This window comes from Bubalus kerabau, chromosome 13, assembly GCF_029407905.1.
Source record: "Bubalus kerabau isolate K-KA32 ecotype Philippines breed swamp buffalo chromosome 13, PCC_UOA_SB_1v2, whole genome shotgun sequence".
Taxonomy (NCBI): Eukaryota; Metazoa; Chordata; class Mammalia; order Artiodactyla; family Bovidae; genus Bubalus; species Bubalus kerabau.
The window spans coordinates 23,969,449-23,996,145 of NC_073636.1; the positions used below are offsets into that span (position 1 = coordinate 23,969,449).

The following is a 26,697-nucleotide window of genomic DNA, read 5'->3' on the forward strand; positions in this document are numbered from 1 at the left end:
AAGCACTTGGAAACAGCACACTCAGTGAAGCTGAGTATTATGCTGTCCATATTATTATGCTGTCACAAATAAGTAAAAGCACCAATGTCCCAATCAACCAGCAAATGCCTCTGTCACTGCTCTTGTGAACAACACCCTCCTTCATTCCTGCTCGGGGGTGTCCTGATGGAAGCAGGAGCCGGGGAGGCTCCTCCGTCACCCCCTCCCATGCCCTTTTATCCAGGAGCTCTCTCTGGCCTGTTCCCCTTGCCCCCAGTGCCCACCCTGGATGCCCTCACAGTGGAGATGTGGGTTGCCCGGTGGCAACATCTCCTACCCATGAGTGTGTAGTGGGTGCAGGGTGAATGGGGCTTGGCTGGGCCTGGTCCTGCTCAGCTTGTAGGGTGACAAGGCACAAGCCCCCTTCTTCCCCTCCCTGCTTCCTCTGGCCCTTGGAAGGTCCCTGAGAAGTGGCAAGGACTGCATGTTGTTGGAACTTCTCCTTCTGGTCCTCTGGCGAGGGAAGCATTTCATCTTGTCATGCCTTTCGATGGGGTCTCATTTCTCAAAGGGTAGAAACAAAATCTCACATGGTCCATGGGACCTAGTTTGGTCTCATCACCCCTCAGGCCGTCTTGCATCCTGTTCTGGCCTCTGGCCCTTTACCTCCCATGGGACCGTGAGGTCGCAGCTGCAGGGCCCTTGCTCTCGGAAGCCTGTCGCAACTCCTGCCTGGGCACGTGTGTCCTGCACACATGTGTGCCCTAAGGACACCTGGCTTAGCTGCACAGTTGAACTCCATGAACAGAGGAGTCTGGAGGGCTACCGTCCATGGAATCCAGAATCGGACAACACTGAGTGACTAACACTTTAACTTTTTTTTTTCATTTTATTAAATTATTTGAGAAACTTCTCTATCTTCCCCAAACACTGCAGGCCCCTGGGGGCAGGAGCTCTGGCAGGTTTTGCCCTTGAAACTGCATTATGATTAGTCAGATCATCTCACCTGTCTTCACTAATCAAGGTCGTTTAAGACTCGCAGGTCCCCCAAGGGGCATGTAGCCCGAACAATGTTGTCTGCCTGGTTCTTTTCTAGGAACTCAGAATCAGCTCTGTCGAGTTCCAGCTGAGCGGGTTAAGGCTGGCTAGATCCGCCGACCCTCCAACTGGGCATGCGTGAGGGTCCTTTCACACGTGCGAGGATGGCCAGCCCCACCCTTGGATCGTGCAGAGGTCAGTAGCCTGGTTTACGCCTGTGCCGAACGAGGATTCGCGCACCTTTTCCCAATCTTCTTTCCCTATGCTCCACGCCTCAGACTGCCCTGCCGCTCGGCCAGTAAACACCTCCTCAAGCGAGCCCCTAGCTTGGGGAGGCAGACTGGAGATTTGCTCTTCCTGCTTGGCTGCCCCGCGAATAAACCCTCTGCTGCAGACCTCGGCATCTCGCGTCTGGCTGGCTCCAGGTTGGGCACAAACGAACCTGGTTCGGCGACGCCATCGCTGCGCTCCTGACTCCCAGGTAAGTGATGTAGCTTCTCGATATTTACTGAACAAGTGAGTGGGCTGCCTGCTGCTACTTCCCCTGTCCCTCTTTCCTCTAACTTCCCCTGACCCCTTCCTCTAAGAAAAACAACCCCCTAAACCGAATAAAAAGAATAAAGCAACAACAAAAAACCTTCTTATGAGCCTGCAAGAGGCAGCACCCATTGGAAGCAAAATGAGGTTATTTACAACATATCTTTGCTCTGCCGAGCAGAGTCTCTCTGTACATATAGGTCCCTTTGACTTTCAGATGGATGAGGTACAAATCCACTTTCAAGTGTTTTGCAGAGTACAAAAGGGGCTGCCTGTAATTAACGTGCCAAAGGTCAGGCGGGGAAAGGGTAACAGCCTGGGCTGTACTGCCGCATGAAGTAGAGTGAGTCTGCAGGCCCACATCTTCCCCTGGCACCTGTGCTACTCACAACGTCAGCCTGGCCCAGAGCTCCTTTTGTGGGTCTCTGATCTGTGGTCTGACCACTGCTTGGACTCCTTACCCAGAAAGGAAACATTTGTATTCAATAATAAAAGCGAAGTTAGCTCCCGGCATCACCCACTAAAGTATCAGTGAGATGAAAAATGCATCTCCTGGTAAGAAGTTGTTCTGACATACCCGAGACTAAGGAGGTGAGTTGCAGCCCCAAGTGGGGATTATGTAAGAAATGGGGATTATGTAAATCTTCAAATCTGTGTGACTGAGACAAATGAAGAAGACCAAGGACAGCACAGGGGTTATAGCTTTTGCTGATCATGGTGACCCATTGAAGTATCAGATCATCTTAAATACAACTTAAGTTTTGGAGTCAGATGGGCAATTAAATCTTAGGTTACTTGCTCCATCTTTTATGGAATTTTTTTTTATGGAGTATCATTGCTTTACAATGTTGTGTTAGTTTCTGCTGTACAGCATCATGAATCAGCCACATGTATACATGTATCTCCTCCCTCGTGAGCCTCGCTCCCTCTCACGCCCCATCCTGCCGACCTGAGCGCCCTGCGCTCTACAGCTGCTTCCCGCTGTCTGTTTTAGACACGGTGGTGGGTGTATGTCAGTGTGGCGCTCTCAGTTCCTCCCACCCTGTCTGTTCCCATCTGTGTCCACAAGTCTGATCTCTACATCCTCGCCTCTATTCCATGAAAGATGGTATTGATGAACCTATTCGCTCTGTGTCTTGACGATGAATTCACTACTCTGAACCTCAGTTATTCTAATTATAAAATGGGACAGCACCAGTAAACTCACTGCTGCTAAGTCGCTTCAGTCGTGTCCGACTCTGTGCGACCCCATAGATGGTGGCCCACCAGGCTCCCCCGTCCCTGGGATTCTCCAGGCAAGAACACTGGAGTGGGTTGCCATTTCCTTCTCCAATGCATGAAAGTGAAAAGTGAAAGTGAAGTCGCTCAGTCGTGTCCGACTCTTCGAAACCCGGTGGTCTGCAGCCTTCCAGGCTCCTCCGTCCATGGGATTTTCCAGGCAAGAGTACTGGAGTGGGGTGCCATTGCCTTCTCCAAGTAAACTCACAGTGGTGGATAAAGGATTGGAGAGAATGTAGTGGGGGCAATGAAAAGGGCCTTGCATGTAACAGTGGAAGTGGTTTTTATAACTGTCCCTGTTGTTGCTGTGGTAAAAGCCTTTTTTCCATCAAGTATGTAACTTAAACAGACATGCGCCAAGAGGCGAGACGTGTTGAACAGCCTGTATTGATGCCCCAGCTCTTATCACAAAACGTCGTTTAAAACCTCTTCTTTGAGGGACTTTGGTGATAAAAAATCTGAGGTTGTACATAAACTTGACATGAGATATTTTAGTTCAACTCACTTTTAGCAGCTTATTTCTTTAAAAGCATTACACTTTTTGGTTTTTTTGTTTGTTTGTTTAATTTTATTTTATTTTAAAATTTTACATAATTGTATTAGTTTTGCCAAGTATCAAAATGAATCCACCACAGGTATACATGTGTTCCCCATCCTGAACCCTCCTTCCTCCTCCCTCCCCATACCACTTTTTGTTATTTTTTATTAACTCATTACCTCCAAGTGACAAATCTGAACTAGGACTAGACTGAACAAATTATTTCCAACATAAATATATTCAAAAGTAATGAAACAGCATATGGAAATAAATGGTTATTGTTTTCACAAAAAAAAAAAAAAAAAAAAAAACCTCTTCTAAAGTAGAGGGAAACACAATAGGCAGTAGACCTGAGGCTCCTGCTGGAGAAAGTCGCTGTAGGGCGTCTTGAAACTACTGTGGGCTGAAGATGACAGGCCCAAGAAGAAGAGGGATTCAGGGCTGCCCGGGGGGTCTGTCTCCAGCTAATATTTGGAACTTAAACACATTTACTGTTTTCTGCTCATTCCTTTAAACTTCTAACTCAAATTAGTGTTTTTAAATATATAAAATTTCAAACCACGAAGATTTAAAAATCTTTAGGTTCCCCTGCTTTCCAACTTCTTAATAACTGTCCGCCAGACCTTGATCAGCTTTTTTGTCCCTCAGAATATCCCACCTAACCTGCTTCCCTCATAATTCATTCCTCATTATGCCAAATCTGAGCTAGTATTCCCTTTACGAGCCCTGTTACGAACACTTACTGAAAACTGTATGGCTAAAGAGCTGTTAATAAACTCTGTTTGTTTTCTTTGGAGAAGTGTCTATTTAGATTTTCTGCCCATTTTTCAATTGGGTTGTTTGTGTTTTTGTTGTTGTATGAACTGATTATGTATTTTGGAAATACATAATCTCTTGTTTTGGAAATACATAAGCCCTTGTTCGCATCATTTGCAAATATTGTCTTTCATTCTGTAGGCTGTCTTTTCATTTTGTTTATGGTTTCCTTGGTTGTGCAAAAGCTTGTAAGTTTGATTAGGTGTCATTTGTTTTTTTATTTCTATTGCCTTGGGAGGCTGACTAAGAAAACATTGGTACCATTTATGTCAGAGAATGTTTTGCCTATGATCTCTTCTAGGAGTTTTATGGTCATATCTTTAAGTTGTTAAGCCATTTTGAGTTTATTTTTAGGCATGGCTTGATGGTGTGTTCTAACTTCAGTGATTTATATGTGGCTGTCCAACTTTCCCAGCACCGCTTGCTGAACAGATGATCTTTTTCGCATTGTATATTCTTGTCTCCTTTGACCGCAGATGTGTTGGTTTTTTCCCCTGGGCTCTCTGTTCTATTCCATTGATTCGTATGTCTGTTTTTGTGCCAGCCCCACACCGTTGGATTACTGTAGCTTTGGATTCAATGGACATGAACTTGGGCAAACTCCAGTAGATGATGAGGGACAGGGAAGCCTGACGTTCTGCTGTCCATGGGGTCGTGAAGAGTCGAACACGACTTGGTGACTGAACAACAAGCTTTGTAGTATTGTGCTTTTTCCTCAGGATTACTTTGGCAATTCTGAGTCTTTAAAGGTTCTATATAGATTTTAGAGGGTTATTTGGTCTAGTTCTGTGGAAAATGTCATGAGTGATTTGATAGCTGCTCCCTCCCCTCCACGCCACCGCCCCCCCCAAAAAATGTGAGGCATGAGATGGCCTGTGATGGGGTGGATGCCATGGGACACAAAGCGTAGTCTCGTGTGTGAAATTTGGATCCCAGTGTGAGCCAATGCGAGATGACGACCAGCTCTCCATGGTCACGGTCAAAGCTGACAGGAAGAGAGTCAGAGGGCAAAAGTGACCTTCCATTCTCCATCAAGTGCTTTCTTTGGGGAAAAGGGCTCACATATGCTCATGTGTGAAGCTATCACGACTAACGTACTTTGCTACCTTGCCCAGCATATAAATAGAACAGAATTTCAAATGCAGAGAAAAGCTGCTGGCTAGGTTCTTATTTTCCTACAGAAATATTTGAGCTTTAATGAATTCATTTTTTACTTAAAACATTAAGTCACTCCCCCCATCCCCACCCCATCCTGTACTTAAACAGGCCAGCCAGCTAAATTAGCAAGCATGGAACTGATGGAAAATGAAACTAGATTATATTCTATCAGATGTCAAGCTACTTTACCATAATTACCTGCTTAAAAATTAATAATGCTTCTGCATGATTTTCAAAACTAGACACTTACCAACCATTGAGAATTTTATTAAAATGAAAGAATGCTTTATGGCCTGCCTCCATTTAAACAAAACAGCTAAGTGGGAGAGCCATGGATGGGATTAAAATTAACCAAATTTTCTAATCAACAACACTATTAGAGACAATGAAAAGGCAAAGAGAATCCTTGTGTAATTCAACTGTAAATTTGAACGGCTTCAGTTACATAATTTCTGGAGTCTAAAAATCGGAGTGATATACAGCTGAGAGGAAAAAAAGATAAAAAACATTTTTGCAAGCAGATGAGATATCCCTAAGGTCTATTTACTATAACTGCTAAAGCAGTATTACTTCTCAGGATCAAAGCCTTTCAGGATAATGAATAAAACTCCCAAATAGTATGTCTACCTATGGCACTTAGTTATCAGATCAAGTTGCTGCTGCTGCATCGCTTCAGTTGTGTCCGACTCTCTGGGACCCCGTAGACGGCAGCCCACCGGGGTCCACCATCCCTGGGATTCTCCAGGCAAGAACACTGGAGTGGGTTGCCATTTCCTTCTCCAATGCATGAAAGTGAAAAGTGAAAGTGAAGTCGCTCAGTTGTGTCCAACCCCCAGCGGCCCCATGGACTGCAGCCCATCAGGTCCCCCCGTCCATGGGATTTTCCAGGCAAGAGTACTGGAGTGGGGTGCCACCACCCTCTTAGTTATCAGATCAAGTTGACCCCAAAGTAAAAGGGAAATACTTAACTAATACGCATTTTAATAAAAACTGCTGACAATTGAGGAAAAATAAATGCTGAACAATGAGAAACTGTAGAAAAACTACTTTTTAACAAGACCCTTGGTGGTCCTCTTTACAAATAACCAATATCTAGGTTCTAATCAAAGCATATATATGATATAGGTTAAAATGCAAAAAAAATTCCTTAAAGTAACTTGTAACCTAAAAATCATGAACTCATTTGGTCAGTCTATGTGTCTTTAAATGAAAGATGTTAGGAGATTAGAAAGAAAATTATAATACTGCTTCTGCCCTCATGGGGGATATAATCTAATCCATGACATTTGTGTGTTCTTGGCTTAAGTCATTCTTTGTTTTAATTTTTTTGGCCATGCTGCACTGCTTGCCAGGTCTTAGTTCCCTGACCAGTGATCGAACCTGGGCCCTGGTGGTGAAGGCGCTGAGGCCTAACCACTGGACGGCCAGGGAATTACCAAGTCATTTTGTCTTTAATGACACAAGAAAGAATCTTTTCACAAAGCCTTTCTAAGTAGCAGATCTGCACTGGTATGTGGGGAACTGTATTTCCAAGTTAACAAAAACAAAAAATGCACACATGAACAAAAGTAACAGCTAAGAATACTGTAGCTTAGTTACTATCTAAATTAGAACTCTCTTTGCACTGTTTTGTAACCTAACAAACTTCAAAAACAGAACTTTTTTCCTGAATTTATTTCTGGTAGATTTATGTAAAGAAGTTCATTGGGAGAACTGCACTGCCTTTACAATAAATAAAAGATAGGGAAAGGTGTATTTTTAATACTTAAAACAATATTTACAAAGAGAACTCCTTTATAGACTAAAAGGCCATTTCCACATAGTATTTTATTTCTCACAGCATCCCCCTTGACCCTGGTGTCATAAACTGCCTCTGTGCTGTTCCCATGCTGTGCAAGGCTGACTTGATGGGCCCAACGATGCTGACTTCATAGAGGCTGGTGGCAATATTATTGAGGCTGGTGTTTCCTAACACCCAGATGTGGTTCAGATGGAGAAAACCCCAAATTCAAACAGCATACACTTGTCAACATGCTCTGGTCTTTGACAGAATGCAGTCAGTCCCCTCCACCCTGGCCCTAGTTGCCGGGGGCGGGGAAAGGCGGTGGGTCTGAAGGGGCTGTAACCTCGCACAGGCTACCCCCACAACCAAGAACGTGGGACCCTGGGGGAGGGGACACCAGCAGAAGACACCATGTGCCTGCTTTCGTTTGTCTCTGAAGGAGGGAGCTGCTGAATCAGCACACTTCTCTTTTAAATCAGATCACATATGAGCTACACCTGTTTATAGCTGCTTTGGCTAATGTACAACATATTTTTGCCTTGGTTTCAGATACAAATAGATGGTTTTAAAAGCTTCTAAAAACCCAGTAGTGTTGACGTTCATATAAGGGGCCATCCCTTGTGTTGATTCCCTTCCTTACCTCTACATCCTTCTTCAGCTTTTCCAGGAAAACCTTTTTGTTGTTGTCATCGATATAAATCTTTTGGCCCTCATTAATGAAATCGTTATCCTTTAGAGTTGGCAGTTCTTTGGCCTAAAAAAAAGAAAAAAATTGAGAAATTGAGAAAAAGAATAAGGAAGGAGCTTGACAAAAATCTAAAGGACTCCTACGCTCTCCAATCCTGGAGGTTAAGTTTCCACCCCGGAGGCTGAGTTGCCCTGCTCCCTGAGGGGTCTTACCCAAGGCAACAACATGTGAGGTGGCTTGCGTGCCGCAAGGGGGCGCCGGCGAGTTATAACCACGGGAAGCATTCCCACTAGGAATGGAGAGTCAGGCATACTCCACATTATGAGGCTTTTGTAACAGATTTCATGGTTTCCTAAGAAGGAACCTGACAGCTTTCTTGGATTCACAAGAAGTCTTCTAAGTACAGAATTAGTATTCTTGAAATTCTTTGTCAGGAACCCTCAATTTTCTTACTGGTTCAACCCTACTCCTCCCCCACCCCCTCCCCCTCCCCCAACACACACTCTTTTGGGGTAGCCTTTGCTGGGTTCATGTTTATCTGGGTCCAAGATAAAATGTCATCTTGCTCAGAAAAGCGCCACCCATAATCATGTATAAATCTAAGTTGGGGAGAATATGCAGCCAGAGGTTGGCCATCTGCCCTTCTAAACCTTCCGGCACACCACTCCAAGAAGGAAATCCTCTTTTCATTTGGATGATAATGAAGAAAAATGTCTTCTGGCATAAAGCATATTAAGATGAGATGTCTACCCTTTAAAAATAAACAGGATGGTAGTGAGCTGGCAACTAAACTATACTTATGCTGACCAACACAAAGTAATGCGTGATTATCAAAATATGGTTTGCAAGCAAAAAAAAAAAAACAACCTAGCTTTAAAGTAGTGTATACCATTCACCTTTGTACAACCTGCATTCTGGGAGAGTTCAAAACCCCTCCTCCCTCCTTTTGACTGACCTTGTAAAAAACAACCATTCCTCTTATTTCTTCCAGTTGAAAGGAATTCAACATAATACCTTGCCTTTCTTAGTATACTAATGAATGCCTCCTTTCCCTAAGTGTGAACCAAATGGGGGAAAAAACCTAAGGAAAGAAAATATTCTCCATCCTGGTCTCCACACTGCCTCCCCGCATTCAGAGGTACAAAAAACTCACTGGGTACATATGTTTACTGAAAAAAAAGTGAAGGTGTTAGTTGCTCAGTCGCGCCCGCCAGGCTTCTCTGTCCATGGAATAATTCTCCAGGCAAGAATACTGGCGTGAGCTGCCTTTCCCTTCTCCAGGGGATCTTCCCAACCCAGGGATCAAACCGGGGTCTCCTGCATTGCAGGCAGGTTCCTCACCATCTGAGCCACCAGGGAAGCTGAACCACCTTCCAAATCTCTGAACTGCTCAACTTTTTCTTCCTGTTTTGTAAGGTATACACATGTGTGTAAACTACTCATGTCTATTGGTAGACACACATGCGTGTGTATTATGCAGTTCTAAATCAGTAGCTTTGCTACTCATTTTAACTTTGAGAAAATCTGCAGTTTTGTGAGTTCTGACTTTGATGTAACTACTGCCAAGTTGATTATCTTTGCAAAGCTCAGAAATCCAAAGATTCCATTCAATAAGTGGTTGCTGAATGACTGTCACATACAGGAGTGTAAAAATGAATAGGTGAACATTTCTGTCCTTAAAAGAGTTTGTAATTTTGTATGAGAGACACTGAAACCAAGAAAACAAGGCAGTGCGTAAGGCATACAGATAAATAATACGGTTCTTGAGGACTGATCTACTTTCAAATACTTTTATGCTGGGTCAGTCTAAAGAAATGAAATATCCTTCATCATAAACACTTACCAGGGTCCAGATAGATTAACTGCCTAAGTTGGTCATTCATCATTTATAAATGTAAAATGTGAAAGAAAACTCTCAATGTGAAGATTATTAAATGTTTGAGTCAATTACATGGACCCTAAGTTATTTTCTTGGAACTGAAACAATGAAATTTCACAGTGAATGAAATGTGAAGATCTGAAGTTTTAACAAACTCAGAGGCCTGTGAGAAGCTAAGCATCAGGAAAGGTGAAAAACTGGAGTGCTTCAGAAAGCGCTGAAGCCAGAGCTACATAAAAACATAGGAGACGCAGAAAGATCAGGATTCCCTAAGTAGACAACATGGGCATTTGTCTACATTTAGGGGATTTTATGAGTGTAAGCAAAGCACAGGAGAGGGATTCTTGTTTGTGAGCGAGAAACCGGAAGGCAGGGCTGACAGGCTACGGACAAGGCAGTAAATGACACACAACCTGTGTTGGGGGTACCGGTCACATTCATGGAGATGAATGAGTGCCACTTTAGGGTCACCCCAGCAGAATTACCTCATGTGACAGGGAGAATATAATCCTACCTCGTAAAACTCTGGACACACTGTACTATATTATGAGGCTTACTTGTGAAATTTCCAGGCACTAGGGATGTATTTAGATTGGATGAAGTTCAAAAGAGGGCAACCAGATTGGTTAAGAGACTTAAGGGCTTACTGAAAGGCTCAAGAGGTGTAGGTAGATCCTTAGGGCAGTGGTTAGAGGAACCCAACGCTGATCCACAGATGCCCACCCCCCGGTGTAAGCAGGATGGCAGACTGCTTAGGAGCACCAGGGTTTAGAAACATGAATTCTGAGGTTCCTAGCCTTAATCCTTCCCTTACTAGCCAGGGGCCAGTTTCTGGACTTCTGCAGGCTGTCCGGCTACATGCAGAAGGGGAGACCCTGCTAAGCCCTTGACGTGCATCCATTTATTAAAGTGCATCATCTCATTTACTCTTCAAAACCACCCTAATTCTCACTGTCCTCATTTTACAGACAGAGCAACTGGGTTAAGTGAGACAACACAGCTAAGGTCTCCCAGCTTGGTAAGTGGAGCTGGTAAGCTAGTTTCCGAGCTAAGATGGGAACCTGGGCTGCCTGACTCTTAGCACAATTCTGTGTGTGCATGCTAAGTCATTTCAGTCGTGTCCAACTCTGTGTGACCCCATGGACTGTAACCTAGCGGGCTCTGCCCATGGGATTCTCCAGGCAAGAATACCAGAGTGGGCTGCCATGCCCTCCTCAGCACAACTCTACCTGTAGCAGAATGACTGAGATTTTGGCCAAAACTTGTGGGACATTTAGATAGTGAGGCCAGTGGCACTTATTGTCATCATTGCTGGGAGCATCAGTAACTGGTGTGGATTTAAAACTGTATTATAGGTTGAGAGAAAATATTTTCTTTAAAAATAGAGCTTCACTGTTTTCTACTAAGAGCTGAATGACAAAACTGAAGTCACCTGACAACAAGACACCCTCAAGAAAACCCTGGTGCTTAACTTCTTATAAATTTCAATATATCCTTCTAACAATGAGCAGCATCTATATTAAAGATGCACCTTTATTTTTTTAACGGGAGTGGAACTATTTTGCTGTGAATTAATGAATATCATAAACTCTTGGTGTTAACACTGTCCACAAAGGTGATGTCTACAGAGCAGCACAGAAATGACTGTGGGCAGCAACCAATCCCACCCCTTGCTTTGCAGCACCAGATTATTTGCACTTAGGGGAGCTTTGAAAGTGCTGAAGTCTCTGGGTCTGGTTCTTTAACAGGCATCTTTCATAGCCTTTCTAACTCAATGCAGAACTAGCTAGAGGGCGGAGGAAACCACTAGGGCTAAAGACATCAGCTCAGAAACACTTGTGAACTGTGGACTCGGAGGCTGGCTCCCAGCCAGCGGTCAGTCACCTTTTTTGAAGTGGTTGTAGGTTAGGTCTTCATTTATTAGCTCCGTGTTAACGTTCTCCCAGCTGATGTTGTGTAGACTGGGAGCCTCCAGTACCTCACATGGTGCTTAGAAGCAGCAATGCCAAGGAGGACGAGGTGCCCTGCCCTTCCTACGCTGCCCTCCCTGGTCTGCCCAGCCTGGCCAGGGGAGTGAGGCGTGTAAAACCCAGGCCAGCACAGCTCACATATACATCCCTTTTGCAGGAAGTGACTGTACTGGGGTGGGCTGGACTCAAAACGGCATTCATCTCTACTGATGTGATGTGTAAATGTACAAACACAGCTAACGGCATAAGCAGAGCGACACTGGTCTCCCGGCAAGCAAGCTATCCTGCTTTCGCTGTGTGGATGCAGTTGGCACAGTGACTATTCCTGGTACTTTCCCGCCAGGTGATCCCCCGCAGCTAGAGTCAGTATGGCCCAGGCTTCTACTTGGGACACAGATTGAAGCATGCGCTTTTGAGCACAGGCTGGAACCGCACCACCTGGGTTGTATCTCAGCTCCTCCCGTTATTAGCTGTGTGACTTGAGCGAGTTACTTAACCTTCTCTGTGGCTTGGCTTCCTCATCTTTAAATGGGGATTAGCAGACAACACTGTTGTGAGTATTACACTCATTTGTACAGTTAAAAAGCTTTAAGGCTCTGCTTGCCACGTGGAGTTACTTATACATATTCTTGTTATTTGCTGGTCATATTCTCAAGTATGGTGTGTGAATATAGAGAAAAGTTCATCAGCGATAAATCCAGAGCAAGATTTAAAATAAAAAGTTGGCATATTTAACACTTTTATAACAGCTGGGGTGTTTAGACCAAGCTGCTCAATCCGTCCAAGCTTCAGTTTCCTCATCTAGATAATGGGATATTAACACTTATCCAGTAGGGTTAGCGACTGAATGAAAAGCCAGGAAACACACAGTGCTTGGCAGTGAGAACTCACTGGGTATTAGTTTGCATCTTAGTTACCCATCAGTTTTGACCATGACCAATGTTGGTACTAAGTGTTTCCTACTAATGAATATAGACATCTATCCTTCCTGATTTTCTAGAAGAAATAGGCTCTTTAAATTTGGGATATCAGTAATCTAAGCCATGTTTAAAACTGCCTGCGTTTTCAGGTTTCCTCATTAGGCACGAACACCTCCCGTGACTGTCTCAAGGCTGTCTCACTTCACTGTGTCACACAAGGTGCAGCAGAGGCTGTGCACGCCCCTGCCTTGGCTGCTCTCCAACCTGGACTGAATCCTCCTGGCCAGAAAGACCTCTGGTCACTGCAAAAGCTCTCCCGAGCCAGAAAGCTTCACTGAAATCCAAGTGAGAATAAAACGTTGCTTTACAGTAACTGGGTAAGTTAAAATTTTAGACTGATAAAGTATATTTTATGGCATTTATTAATATGGAATAAAATAGTTATATATATGGCCAAAGACAGAAGTTTGTCTTAATTTTTCATGGGTTTCATTTTTCTCAGAGAGTAAATGATAATATTGGGTAACTTAGTGAATGCGATTTTGCTGACTTACAGCAAAGATTCACTAATTGAAATCTCAGTAACCAGAAAACACCCCCCAAAAACTAGAGAGTAGCAAGCTCCTTGGGAACACTTTCTAAAGTGGTTTTTTCTGCTGTGAGCTGTAGAAAGAAAACTGTTCCTGATCAACATTCCCTCCTTTGCTTTTTGTGACTACACTATTGGGCGACAAGCCTCTTCTTTATTTACTTTTGGCCATTAGGCGGCTTGTGGGATTGTAGTTCTCGGACCAGGGATCAAATGCAGGCCCTCGGCAGTGAAAGCCTTGAGTCTTGACCACTGGGCCACAAGCAGAGTGCCAGTTCTTGGTTTCTTTCAAAGCACAGTATTATAGGTTCTCACTCAGCAAGTCCATATTCTTAAATAGTAAGAAACACACTGTTAACAATATTGGTCATTGTCAAAGATGCTTTATGTGCATCAGGGCTTAAAGAGAATTGATGTGTGGACAGTATCCTAAATGTATAAACACTTCTGAATATGTAAGTATTCCCTAGGATCCAATAAAAGATGTAAATGATCTCTTAGGACACATTTGGCCAGCAGTTTGAGGTAAAAAAGGGAAAAGTATTCATAACTAAGAGCTACAAAGTCCAGAGCATTGTTTTTAGAACTGTGCCTCTGTAGCCAGCTTAGCAGAAGGCGGCGGCCAGAGAGAAATCATGGATCCTGGGAGCAGCGGGCTCTGCTTCCTTCCATTAGGATGGTAGAAAGAGTTTTAGAAAATGCAAGGCATTTGCTTCTAATATAAAAGTATTTAGCACTTTTAATAAACTTTAAAATTTTAAATTACTGAATTTTGCATATTCTCCAAAAACAAAAATATGCTTACTAAAAGGATTTAAATTTTCTATTTGTTTGAAATAGAAGTTAACCTGTTAGTAATATGTTATATTTCATTGGATTCTGTAACTTGGTGCATGATTGCTGTCATTCGTGTGGAGTTTAATAATATTGGATATGTTAAGAGTTATTAGTAAAGCCAGAAATTACATGGAAATTTTCATTAGCTTTTTAATGTCACTAAAATGTCTTTTGGATGACTCAAACATTTTTAAAATCAAATATTTAAAACCTGTATTTACAGACAAAAACTTCAAATACAGAATTCAAATGAAAATATACTGGCTTTTAACATCATTCTACAATTAAGTTTTACAAAGAGTCTATTAAATTGCTACTAACAGAAAAATTTAAAAATACATGTACTTAAAATGCTCAGAGCCAAAAGTATATAACACAGTCACATTTGAGGATGGAAACCTTAACAGGAAGATGGAATGCACTTCTATCACACTCGAGTGTTTACTGCAAACAGGATTCTGGCACCAGAAGGTTTCAATGAAAAGAATGATGCATAGCATGGCACTCTGTGATTAAAGGACTTGTATTTCAGAAAGAAATGAATTTTTGTTCAACGTGCTCATTTGGCTACCTGTTTTTAAAAAGTCTAATTGTAAGCCTTGGTGTCCAAAATTGCTGTCTGGTGTCCCTTTGATGAGCCATATTACACTTGGAACTGAATGCACAACGTAAAAAATATGTACTAGTTACTGTCTCAAGTTAGGGACTGCTGATGCTTCTGATTTACTTGTTAGTCCAAGCTCATCTAAATGAAAATAAACTTGCAAAGAAAGAATAAACCCCCTTTCATCAGGCTTGCCAAAGTAACGTCATAAGAATCAGAGTCTGTAGGGCTGAAGATATACTCCAGAAATATTTCTGTAAGGGAGAGACTTTTTAGATAATCCTTACATTGGAGCTGGGATAAAGATAATTTGCCTGAATAACATCACATATGTGGTATCAATTTGGGGGTAGTAAGAGAGGTTAAAGATTTTATAATAAAATCAGTTCTGCTTCTCAAAACATCCAAGTCACAAATTTGATACATGAAAAAGCAAATTAGTGAATATGCGTAAAGTTCAAACAGAAGTAGTAAAGATAACAGGTGTTTTCTCACAAGAAAGTACATATAATCTTTAAAAACATAAGCGGAACGTCTACACAAGTTCATAGCTTGGGAAATGATCCAACATGTCAATAACTAGTTATTTCCACGTTGAGAACGTATATATTTGTGACCAGCATCTGGATATGAAAGTCTCACATAATTTTTGTTTTGGGCCTCTTTGTGTAAATGTAGAAAGAGAATATACCTCAACATACTTGGAGAAATAGCACTGCAACTAGGAAGCACAAAACCAGATAAGCCCTGTCATAATTCTACAATTTAGAACTGTCAAGGCTGGCAGGACCCAGCTGTTGGTTATTTATTTTCCCTAAAAGCTGATATTAAGAAAGTGAAACTTACTCCTTTCCTAATACTGTCAGACTTCTCAGAAGGGCCATTTAAGTGGCATGGTGATGGTTTGGCTTTCCTCTGTGAACTGTGATGTGACAGATGAAGCACGTGCAAGCCTTACAGAACTGATGTGTTTCCATCTGATTGGGAGATTCTGTGGCCTGGATATTGATAGTCTGCCACTGCTGCTAAGTCGCTTCAGTCGTGTCCGACTCTTAGCGACCCCATGGACTACAGCCTACCAGGCTCCCCTGTCCATGGGATCTTCCAGGCAAGAGTACTGGAGTGGGGTGCCATTGCCTTCTCTGATGATAGTCTAAAAAATGTCAAAGTCTGAAAATGCACGAAGTTTGCTAAATTGTATAGTTTTTGGTTTAATACCAGTCTAGTGAACATTAGAACTTCCTTGTTTTATTATACATCTGCAGCAGGTTGGCTTAAATTCAAGCCATATTACATTTTGGAAGTTGTGTCTCTGCTCCAGCTCTTTCTAGAATCAACTGCATAAGTTGTCAGAAATTCCCACATCTAACAGCACTGCTTCTGTGTGCTTGGGATAATCTGAGTTGAGTGCATTCAGTGAAGCTGTGTTTACACACTGCCATAAGCCCAGACTGGCCTGAGCACTCGAATGCTGTCATCTGGGAGAAGCTCCCAGGAATTATACTGCATGTTATCTTTCTTCTTCACATGCCACTCTTACCAAATTCCAAAGGAATCAAACTTTAAAACTCCACTTCCCAGAATAACCCCCATGGTTTACATTATAGGGTTCTTAAGCCTTTGCTCAGACATTTGCAGACTTATGTAACAATTCAGAACATTTTTTCCATTAGTAATAGCAATCACCATAACCCCTGGCCAGAGCAGACAGGACTTTGGTGATTGTCAAGTTGGCTGCGGTGCACCTTTGCAGGAGGGAAAGAGTCACCTGAAACAAGAGATTCTTGCAAACGGTAAAGCATGAGGACCAATGAGATCCTTTAATTTTACGAATGAAGACAAAGTCAAATGATTTATCCCCAAACTTCCATTAATGCCAGAGCAGGGGTTGGGACTCAGATTGGCTAAGGCTCTGGTTTGGTGCCTTTCCCTTCCAAGCCCCCTTTTACATTAATACAGCATTTCAGGGCCAGGAGACAGGCAGATGGCCCTGCTTCTGCCCGATGGGAAAATTTCCCCTGCACTTTGGGTGCTGGGATAGACGTATCTAGCCCTGGCTGGCAAAGGAAATAATTCACTTCCATCTGGAGAGAGAAGAAATTTTACAGAAGGTTAAAGCATTAGCTGAATTGAGGACCTGAAAACCTTGACAACCTCCCTTTAACTGGTCATTCACTGACACGGAAAAGGAAGTGCTTTTTCGCTGATAGCAAAGGAAGATTCCCAGAAGAATGCAGTGCTGTTCCTGTTCCTTCTGCTCTGAGCTCACTGTCTTTGTTACCTTGCCTTTCACTCATCCCAAAGAACCAGCTGGAGGTGGTAATTAATTATAATTTGTTACAAGTTAAAGATCACAAAAGAAATGCTGAAAACTGGTTTAGGAAAGCTTTTGTGTGTGTGTGTGAGGGTATTAATGATGAATTTTCCTGAACCTTCAGTCAATAATAGGTACAATGTCAGAGATGGTGACAGTCACTTAATTGCTAGCACAATTCACAATTCCTAAGAATCGACCAGGCGGCTTTTTGTAGCCCATTATCAAGGTGTCAACAGTGATTATTGCCAATATAGTTATACAAATGCCAATTGCAGGGCAGCTGTTTTCTTTCAAATAGGTTCCAGGGAGAAGGTTAGATGTTAAAAGGAATCTTCTTACTGTGACCCAATGACTCCATTACACAGGCTTGGCTTTACTTAATAAAACCAGACATGAGTTTTGAGAAGAACTGTGCAGAACAAGGAACAAAATGCACATTTGTGTAAATCCCCAGGCCTCATTCACTCTCTCAAGAACATGGGCGTTTTCAAGAGTCAGGTCAAATCCCCCAGAAATCAAGTGAGTCCAGTTATGTTTTCTTTTACTTGTCCGGATTCCCTGCTGGGTAGCTTGCTTGCTGGCAGCATGCTAAGACCGTCATTTGTAAAAAGCAGCCTGCTCAGCTATAATTACTAATTTGATGTCACACTGGAATTGCAGCGCAGCTGTGAAAAGATGGACCACCAGGGAGATTCGCGTTTCTGTCTCATTTAGAGGGGGCAAAACTGCTGGAGCCATGAATGGAAGATGCCCTTCCATTAATAAAGGAAAGAATTAAAGAATAAAACAAGTCATAGCAGCTGTCAGAATCTGACAACGGTTTGTTTTTTTTTTTAAGCACCATTCTGCTTTAAAAAAAAAAAAATTCAAGACATCTGTACATGCATGTTCTGATACTTGTTGCCATGAAACTGATTCCATTATTGTTGGAAAATAGCTTCTTTATTTCCTTCAGTTCCAGATTCATTATTATGCTAATGCAGATCACACTAATTACATGTCAAGTTCAAATCGTAGGGATGAGACTTGTCTGCACCTATATCATGAAATATTTGAAATGACAGTTTGAAAACTTGTCATCAACAAGTGAAAAGTATGGGAAATTAAAACAACTACAATGATGCAAATGAACGAAAAATTAGGAATCCAGATGACTAAGCCACGTCAGTGGAGATTCTCCATGAAAATTGTTCTTTGCAATTTTTCAGAAAATGATTATATGACTGCAATGAAAATATTCTTGCAAACCATTTGATTTCGTTTATAAAGGCTAGACTGTAGAAAATATTTTCAGCCTTTTCCAATTATTTCTAACCAGAGATAAGTGATTATTTTGATAATTTATGGTTTTATTTATAAAGGCAAGAGCATGCTGTTCAGAAGAGTCAAAAATATTTACTGATCATGGAAAGAAAACCTGAAAATTGACAGAAAAAAGAAAGCAAAGAAAAATTTTTTTGAGTTTAAAAATCCAAAGTTTTTAAGACTTCAGCTCCATTGATTCATTTCATTTATCTTTATGTATTACAGTTTAGTAAATATTACTTTGGTTGTTGCTAGCTTTTATAAACAAACTGCCTTATCAGAGAGGCATGATGTTCTCTTGTCAAAGCACGCACAGTCTCCATCAATTACCAATTTTAATTACTTTCACATCCCATGTATTTAAGCCTTTCCCAGTGAGCGCCTATAAGCTAGAAGCGGGGCTGGATGGCATTTTGGAGCTGCTGCTCCTGGAGGAAGAGCTATCAGGAACCCCAAGCCCAGAAAGGAGCAGAGAGCATTGACGTCTTCCTTGGGGCTGTTGTATAAACAGTCTTAATGTTTATATAGTGTAAGATACAGTAAGACAGACTATATTTACAGAAGTAACTATACGTCTCAAATGGAGGAAATATGAATTGGTTGTTTTTGCCAACATGGTTTCAAGTCATTTCATTACTTTTCTAACTTTTAAATCAAGACTCAATGAATCGTCTTAGCACCACGTGGTTTTGCGTTACGTGTTTTTGTCAGTGAAATGTGGTGGAATGTCTCCTTGTTCATCTTCATGGGATTAATATGAATTTTTGATAATAAATCCCTTTTTCTTTTTTTTTAAGGGAGTCCTAAACATTTAGAAGGTTAGAAATGTGCACTGTAGACTGGGAACCTGGCTTTCTCATGTCAGAACTGTGGGACAGGTTAGAGCTTGTCTGTCAAGTAACTTCATTTACACAAAGGAAGTAGCAATAGCCCCCATCTCAAAGGTAGTGATCAGGATGACATGACCAAATTTGTGTAAAATTGAAAACAGGTCTGGCATATAGTATATGCTCAACAAACATTGGTTACTATTACGTACCTTTCTAAATCCCAGTATATTGAGATTAATAGAAAAAAATACACCCCTCACCACCCCCCGCCCAGGTAAGGTTTTGCCTCTGCCACCAGCTGTGTGATGCAGTGTGAGAAGAGAGGCTCCCGGGTCTTGGATCTGTCACACGTGAGGTGGGGGAACTGGACTCTGACGCTCAAGGTCCCTCTTGTCTCTGATGTCCACCTCTGGGGAGATGTTTTGAGGAACAGTTTGCATACATTCAATGTATGATAAGAAGCATCCTCAGAAAACTGGGTTTCTGTTAAACACATTCTGTAATTTCCTGTCTTGTCACAGGAACCTACACCAATAAAAGGCTGCTGAGGGAGGGAGTGGGGCTGTGGTGAGTGCCAGGGGTGCCTGGGAAGCGTGTGGTCCTAGAGGCAGAGATGGGGAGGGACAGACAGATGATGATGAACCGTCACGGCCATGTCAAATACTGTGGCTTTCCTTCACATGCGTTCTTGTTTTAGGATTTGGGATTCTGAGGCAATCACCCCATTGGCCGTAACTGTCTTTCTTGGCACTGGTTATTGTCAGAGTAGAAAGCCCTTGGAGCTAGAACCTGAAGAGATCAAAATTGGGGTGGTGGTGTGGAGACCGCTGGCTGTAGTCACAGGAGACTAGGGAACAAAGCAAAGCAGTCCCTGCGGTGTAGCGCATGGCATCGTATCCATAGCTTACTTGGGGGCCGGCTTCTTTTGATGATGCTGAGAAAGCCTTCTTTCAATGCTAGTGTGTGGTCCTTTAAACAGCCCAGATTATTTTCTCCTAGGAGAAGATCCCAATAATAGTGAGTCTCTGAGTTTCTCATGGACTAAAACTTAAACATCCACTTGAGTCTTCAGCACCAGGAAGAAACGTTTACATAGCAACACGGAGGCCAACAGTCCGTCATTTCTGCTGCTTTGGGTCAAAGCTGGTACCTTCAGGGTGATTCACACAGAGGTTGGAAGTGTGAAAATAGAGTCATTGGTGCACAGTAAAAATATAAACTGTCAAAGGAGCCACCGTTTCCTTTCTCGGCCTCACTTCTTAATTTTTATTTACTAACAAAAACTTCAGTGGCGTACAGCTGATTTACAATGTTGTGTTGGCTTCAGGACTATGGCACAGTAATTCAGTTATAAATATATTCATTCTTTTTCAGATTCTTTCCCCACATAGAATATTGAGTAGTTCTCTGTGCTATATTGTAGGTCCTTGTTATTAACAGTTATCTATTTTATATACAGTACTGTGTGTATGTTAATTTCAAACTTTTAATAAGTCCCTCCCCACATTTCCCCTTTGGTAACTGTTAAGTTTACTTCTGAAATCTGTAAGTCTGTTTCTGTTTTGTAAATAAGTTCATTTATATCACTTAAAAAACTAGATTCCACATGAGTGATAACATATGGTATTTGTCTTTTTCTTTCTGACTGACTTCACTTACCATAATCTCTAGGTCCATCCACATTGCTGTAAATGGCATTATTTTGGCCTTTTTTTATGGCTGAGTAACATTCCACTGTATATATGCACCACATCTGCTTTATCTGTTCATCTGTGGACGGGCATTTAGATTGATTCCATCTTCGTTATTCTAACTAGCACCACAATGAACACTGGGGTGCATGAATTTTTTCGAATTACAGTTTTCTCTGAATATATGCCCAGGAATGGGATTGCAGGATCATATGGTAGTTCTATTTTTAGTTTTTTAAGGAACCTGCATAAAGTTCCTTGTTCATAGTGGTTAAACCAATTTATATTCACAGCAACAGCACAGGAGGATTCCCTCCTCTATGCACCCTCTCCAGCATTTACTGTTTATAGACTTTTTGATGATGGCCATTCTGACTGGTGTGAGGTGATATTTCATTGTAGTTTTGATTTGCATTTCTCTGCTAATTAGTGATGTTGAGCATCTCATCATGTTCTTTTTGGTCATCTGTGTATATCTTTGGAGAAACCATTTTTTGATTTTTTTTTTCTTTTTAATAGAGCTGCATGAGCTGTTTGTATACACTGGCAATTAATCCTTGTCAGTTGCTTTGTTTGCAAGTATTTCCTCCCATTCTGAGGGTTGTCTTTTTGTTTTGTGCAAAAGCTTTTAAGTTTAATTAGGTCCCATTTTCATTTTTGTTATTATCATTACTCTAGGAGGTAGATCAAAAGATATTGCTACAATTTATGTCAGAGTGTTCTACCTATGTTTTCCTGTAAGAGTTCTAATCCAAGAATATGGTATACCTGTTTGTATCATCTTAGGTTTCTTTCATCAGTCTTATAGTTTTCAAATTACAGGTCTTTTGCCTCCTTAGGTAGGCTTATTCCTGGGTATTTTATTCTCTTTGATGTTATGGTAAATGAGATTGTTTCCTTAAACTCTGTTCTTTTGTTGACAGTATATAGGATTGCAAGAGATTTCTGTTATTACTTTTGTATCCTGCAACTTGACTGAATTCATTGATAAGCTCTAGTAGTTTTCTGGCAGCATCTTTAGGATTTTCTGTAATATGTCATCTGCAAACAGTGACAGTTTTACTTTTTTCCCAATTTGGATTACTTTTATTATTTTTTTTTCTTCTGATTGCTATGGCTAGGACTTCCAAAACTATGTTGAATAAAAGTGGCAATAGTGGACACCCTTGTCTTGTTCTTGATCTTAGAGGGAATGCTTTCAGCTTTTCACTGTTGAGAATGGTACTGGCTGTGAGTTTGTCATCAGTCCAGTTGCTCGGTCATGTCCGACTCTGTGACACCATGGACTGCAGCATGCTGGGCTGTCCATCCCCAACTCCCAGAGCTTGCTCAAACTCATGTCCATCAAGTTGGTGATGCCATCCAACCATCTCATCCTCGGTCATCCCCTTCTCCTGCCTTCAATCTTTCCCAGCATCAGGGTCTTTTCCAATGAGTCAGTTCTTCACATCCGGTGACCAAAGTATTGGAGTTTCAGCTTCAGCATCAGTCCTTCCAAAGAATATTCAGGACTGATTTCCTTCAGGATGGACTGGTTGGATCTCTCCTGTCCAAGGGACTCTCAAGAGTCTTCTCCAACACCACAGTTCAAAAGCATCAATTCTTTGGTGCTTAGCTTTATGGTCCAACTCTCACATCCATACATGACTACTGGAAAAACCATAGCTTTGATTCTACAGACATCTGTCAGTAAAGTAATGTCTCTGCCTTTTAATATGCCGTCTAGGTTGGTCATAGCTTTCCTTTCAAAGAGCAAGCACCTTTTAATTTCATGACTGCAGTCACCATCTGCAGTGATTCTGGAGCTCAAGAAAATAAAGTCTGTCAATGTTTCCATTATTTATCCATCTATTTGCCATGAAGTGATAGGACCAGATGCCATGATCTCAGTTTTTTGAATGTTGAGTTTTAAGCCAGCTTTTTCACTCTCCTCTTTCACTTTCATCAAGAGGCTCTTTAGTTCTTCTTCACTTTCTGCCATAAGGGTGGTATCATCTGAATATCAGAGATTATTGGTATTTCTTCCTTTAGTCCTGATTGCAGCTTTTGCATCATCTAGTCTGGCATTTTACATGATATACTCTGCATATAAGTTAAATAAGCAGGGGGACAATATACAGCCTTGATGTACTCCTTTCCCAATTTGGAACCAGTCTGTTGTTCCATGTCTGGTTCTAATGGTTGCTTCTTGATGTGCATACAGATTTCTCAGGAGGCAGGTAAGGTGGTCTGCTATTCCTATCTCTTTAATAATTTCCCACTGTTTGTTGTGATCCACACAGTCAAAGGCTTTGGCATAGTCAAGAAAGCAGAGATAGATGTTTTTCTGGAACTCTCTTGCTTTTTCTATGATCCAACAGATGTCGGCAATTTGATCTCTGGTTCCTCTGCCTTTTCTAAAACCAGCTTGAACATCTGGAAGTTCACGGTTCACGTACTGCTGAAGCCTGGCTTGGAGAATTTTGAGCACTACTTTACTAGCGTGTGAGATGAGTGCAATTGTGCGGTAGTTTGAGCATTCTTTGGCATTGCCTTTCTTTGGGATTGGAATGAAAACTGACCTTTTCCAGTCCTGTGGCCACTGCTGAGTTTTCAAAATTTGCTGGCATAGTGAGTGCAGCACTTTCACAGCATCATCTTTTAGGACTTGAAAAAGCTCAGCTGGAATTCCATCACCTCTACCAGCTTGTTTGTAGTGATGCTTCCTAAGGCCCACTTGATTTCACAATTCAGGATATCTGGCTCTAAGTGATTGATCACATCATCATGATTATCTGGGTCATTAAGATCTTCTTTGTACAGTTCTTCTATGTATTCTTGCCACCTCGTCTTAATATCTTCTGCTTCTGTTAGGTCCCTACAGTGCCTGTCCTTTATTGTATCCATCTTTGCATGAAATGTTCCCTTGGTGTATCTAATTTTCTTGAAGAAATGAGAATTTGTCATATATGGCCTTTATTATGTTAATTTCCCTCAATGCCCATTTTAAAATCATAAATGGCTGCTGAATTTTGTCAACAGCTTTTTCTAAGTCTATTGAGGTGATCATATGGTTTTTTCCTTCAGTCTCTTAATGTGGTGTATCACACCGATTGATTTGCAGATATTGAAGAATCCTTGCATCCTCGGGATAAATCCCACTTGATCATGGTGTATGATCCTTTTAATGTATGGTTGGATTTGGTTTGCTTAGTATTCTGTTGAGTATTTTTGCACCTATGTTCATCAGTGATACTGGCCTGTAATTTTCTTTTTTGTGTGGCATATTTGGTTTTGGTATCAGAGTGATGGCCTCAGAGAATGGACTTGGAGTGTTCCTTCTGCAATTTTCTGGAAGAGTTTTAGAAAGATAAGTGTTAACTCTTCTCTAAATGTATGTGAAGCTATTTGGCTCTGGATTTTAGTTTGTTGGAAGTTTTAAAATATGTTTCAGTTTTTGTACTTGTGACTGGTTTGCTCATATTTTCTGTTTCTTCCTGGTTCAGTCTTGAAAGTTGTACCTTTCTAAGAATTTGTCCATTTCCTTTAGGCTGTCCATTTTATTGGCATATAAGTTGTCTATGATTCTTTGTATTTCTTATGATTCTTTGTATTTCTGTGGTATCAGTTATAACTTCTCCTTTTTCAGTTTTAGTTTTATTGATTTGAGCCCTTTCCCTTTCTCTTGTTAAAGTTTATCAATTTTGTTTATCTTTTCAAAGAACCAGCTTTTAGTTTCACTGATCTTTTCTATTGTTTTTATTTCTGCTCTGATCTTTATGATTTCTTTCCTTCTACTAACTTTGGGTTTTATTTGTTCCTCTTTCTCTCACTGTTTTAGGTAAGAGGTTAGGTTGTTTGAGATTTCTCTTGTTTCCTGAGGCAAGACTGAATGACTATAAACTTACCTGTTAGAACCGCTTTCACTGCATCCTGTAGGTTTTGGATTGTGGCGTTTTTGTTGTCATTTATCTAGAGGTATTTTTTATTTCCTCTTTGATTTCTTCAGTGATCCATTGGTTGGTTAGTAATATATCGTTTAGCTTCCATGTGTTCATATGTTTTGTTTTTTTTAACAGTTATTTGCCTGTGTTTGATTTCTAATCTCATAACATTGTGATCGGAGAAGATACCTGATTTCAATTTTTTTAGCTTTACCAAGGCTTGACTTGTGGCCCAAGATGTGATCTATCCTGGAGAATATTCCATGTGTACTTGAAAAGAAAGTGTATTCTGCTGCTTTCAGATGGCATGTCCTATAAATATCAGTTAAGTCTAATGTGTTATTTAAGGCCTGTGTTTCCTTATTGATTTTCTGTCTGGATGATCTGTCTGTCCATTGATGAGAATAGGGTGTTAAAGTCGTCTAGTATTATTGTGTTACTGTCAGTTTCCTCTTATATGGCTATTACGTATATTGAGGTGCTCTTATGTTGGGTATACATGTATTTACAATTGTTATATCTTCTTCTTGGATTGATCCCTCGATCATTATGTAGCGTCTTTCCTTGTCTTTTGTGATGAAAGTCTTTAAAGTCTATTTTATGTGATATGAGTATTACTATTTTACCTTTCTTTTTGATTTCCATTTGCATGAAATACCTTTGTCCATTCTTACTTCCAGTCTCTGTGTGTTCCTAGATCTGAAGTGCATCTCTTATAGACAGCATATATATGGATATTGTTTTTGTATCCATTCAGCCAGTCTATGTCTTTTGGTGGAAGCATTTAATCCATTTAAATTTGGTAATTATTACTATTTTTAATTTTTGGCTGCACCCTGAAGCATGTGGGCCTTAGTTCCCCAACTGGGGATCAAACCCATGTCCCCTGCATTGGAAGGTGGAGTCTTATCCGCTGGACTGCTGGGGAAGTCCCTAAGGTAATATGTATGTTCTTATTTTCAATTTGTTAATAGTTTCGGATTTGTGTTTGTTCTTCCCTTCCCTTTTGTTCACTTCTCTTATGATTTGATGACTATCTTTAGTGTTGTGTTTGGATTGCTTTTTCTTTTTTTGTGTATCTAGTGTAGAGTTTTGGTTTGCAGTCTCCAGAAGTTTTGATATAGCAGTCTATATATAAATACAAGATTGTTTTAACTTGCCTGTCCCTTAATTTCTAGTGCGTGTCCAATATCCTGCATTGTACTCCTCTCTGCTATAGTTGCTGATTTTGACATCATATTTGTGTGTGGGTGATTTCCTACCTTTACCCTATGTTTGCCTTTCCTAGTGAGGTTTCCCATTCATAATTTTCTTTTCTAGTTGCCTTTTCTTTTCTGCCTAGAGATTCCTTTAAGATTTGCTGTAAAGCCCATTGGTGGTGCCGATTTCTCTTAGTTTTTGCTTGTCTGTGAAGTTTTTGATTTCTCTATCAAATCTGAATGAGAACATTGCTGGATCCCTTCTGGTCTGCAGTTTCTGCTGAAAAATCAGCTAATAACATTATGGGGCTTCCCTTAGGTGTTAATTGTTGCTTTTCCCTCGATGCTTTTAATATTTTCTCTTTGTTGGTTTGGTTACCATGTGTCTCGGCATGTTCCTCCTTGGGTTTATCTTGTACAGGACTCCCTGTACTTCCTGGGCTTGAGTGAGTGTCTCCTTTCTTATGTTAGGCTAGTCCTGCATGACCTCATCAATGCTGCCCTGTCTCTGATCATCATTCCCAGGAGGTTCCCAAGCCCCCTTTCTCAGCTGAAGCTCTCTCTACAGCCTCTTATGCCGACTGGACGTCTGTTCTGATGCTGAGATGACAATTCCAACTATTCCATCTGCTCCCTTTTCCCACCCACCCCACTGTCCAAACCAGAAACCTGGGAGTCACCTTCACCCCACCCTCCCTCCACATACAGCCTCTGGCACCATTCACCTCCCTCGTTCACTCTCTGAGGTCAGTGGATTCTTCTTCCTAAATCTCTCTCTCTCTTCTCCCACCCCAGGTCAGGCCACCATCTATTCTGGG

At 41.3% G+C, this 26,697-nt stretch overlaps 1 protein-coding gene across 2 annotated transcripts in view; it reads right to left on the reverse strand.

Moving 5' to 3' along the window:
- Positions 1-26,697, reverse strand: part of PIP4K2A (phosphatidylinositol-5-phosphate 4-kinase type 2 alpha) — a 187,601-nt gene that overhangs the window by 6,839 nt on the left and 154,065 nt on the right. For both annotated transcript variants that reach the window (XM_055543790.1, XM_055543791.1), the window contains one exon: positions 7,768-7,881. In XM_055543790.1, coding sequence (XP_055399765.1) covers positions 7,768-7,881 — 114 coding nt within the window. The remainder of the gene's footprint in view (positions 1-7,767; positions 7,882-26,697) is intronic.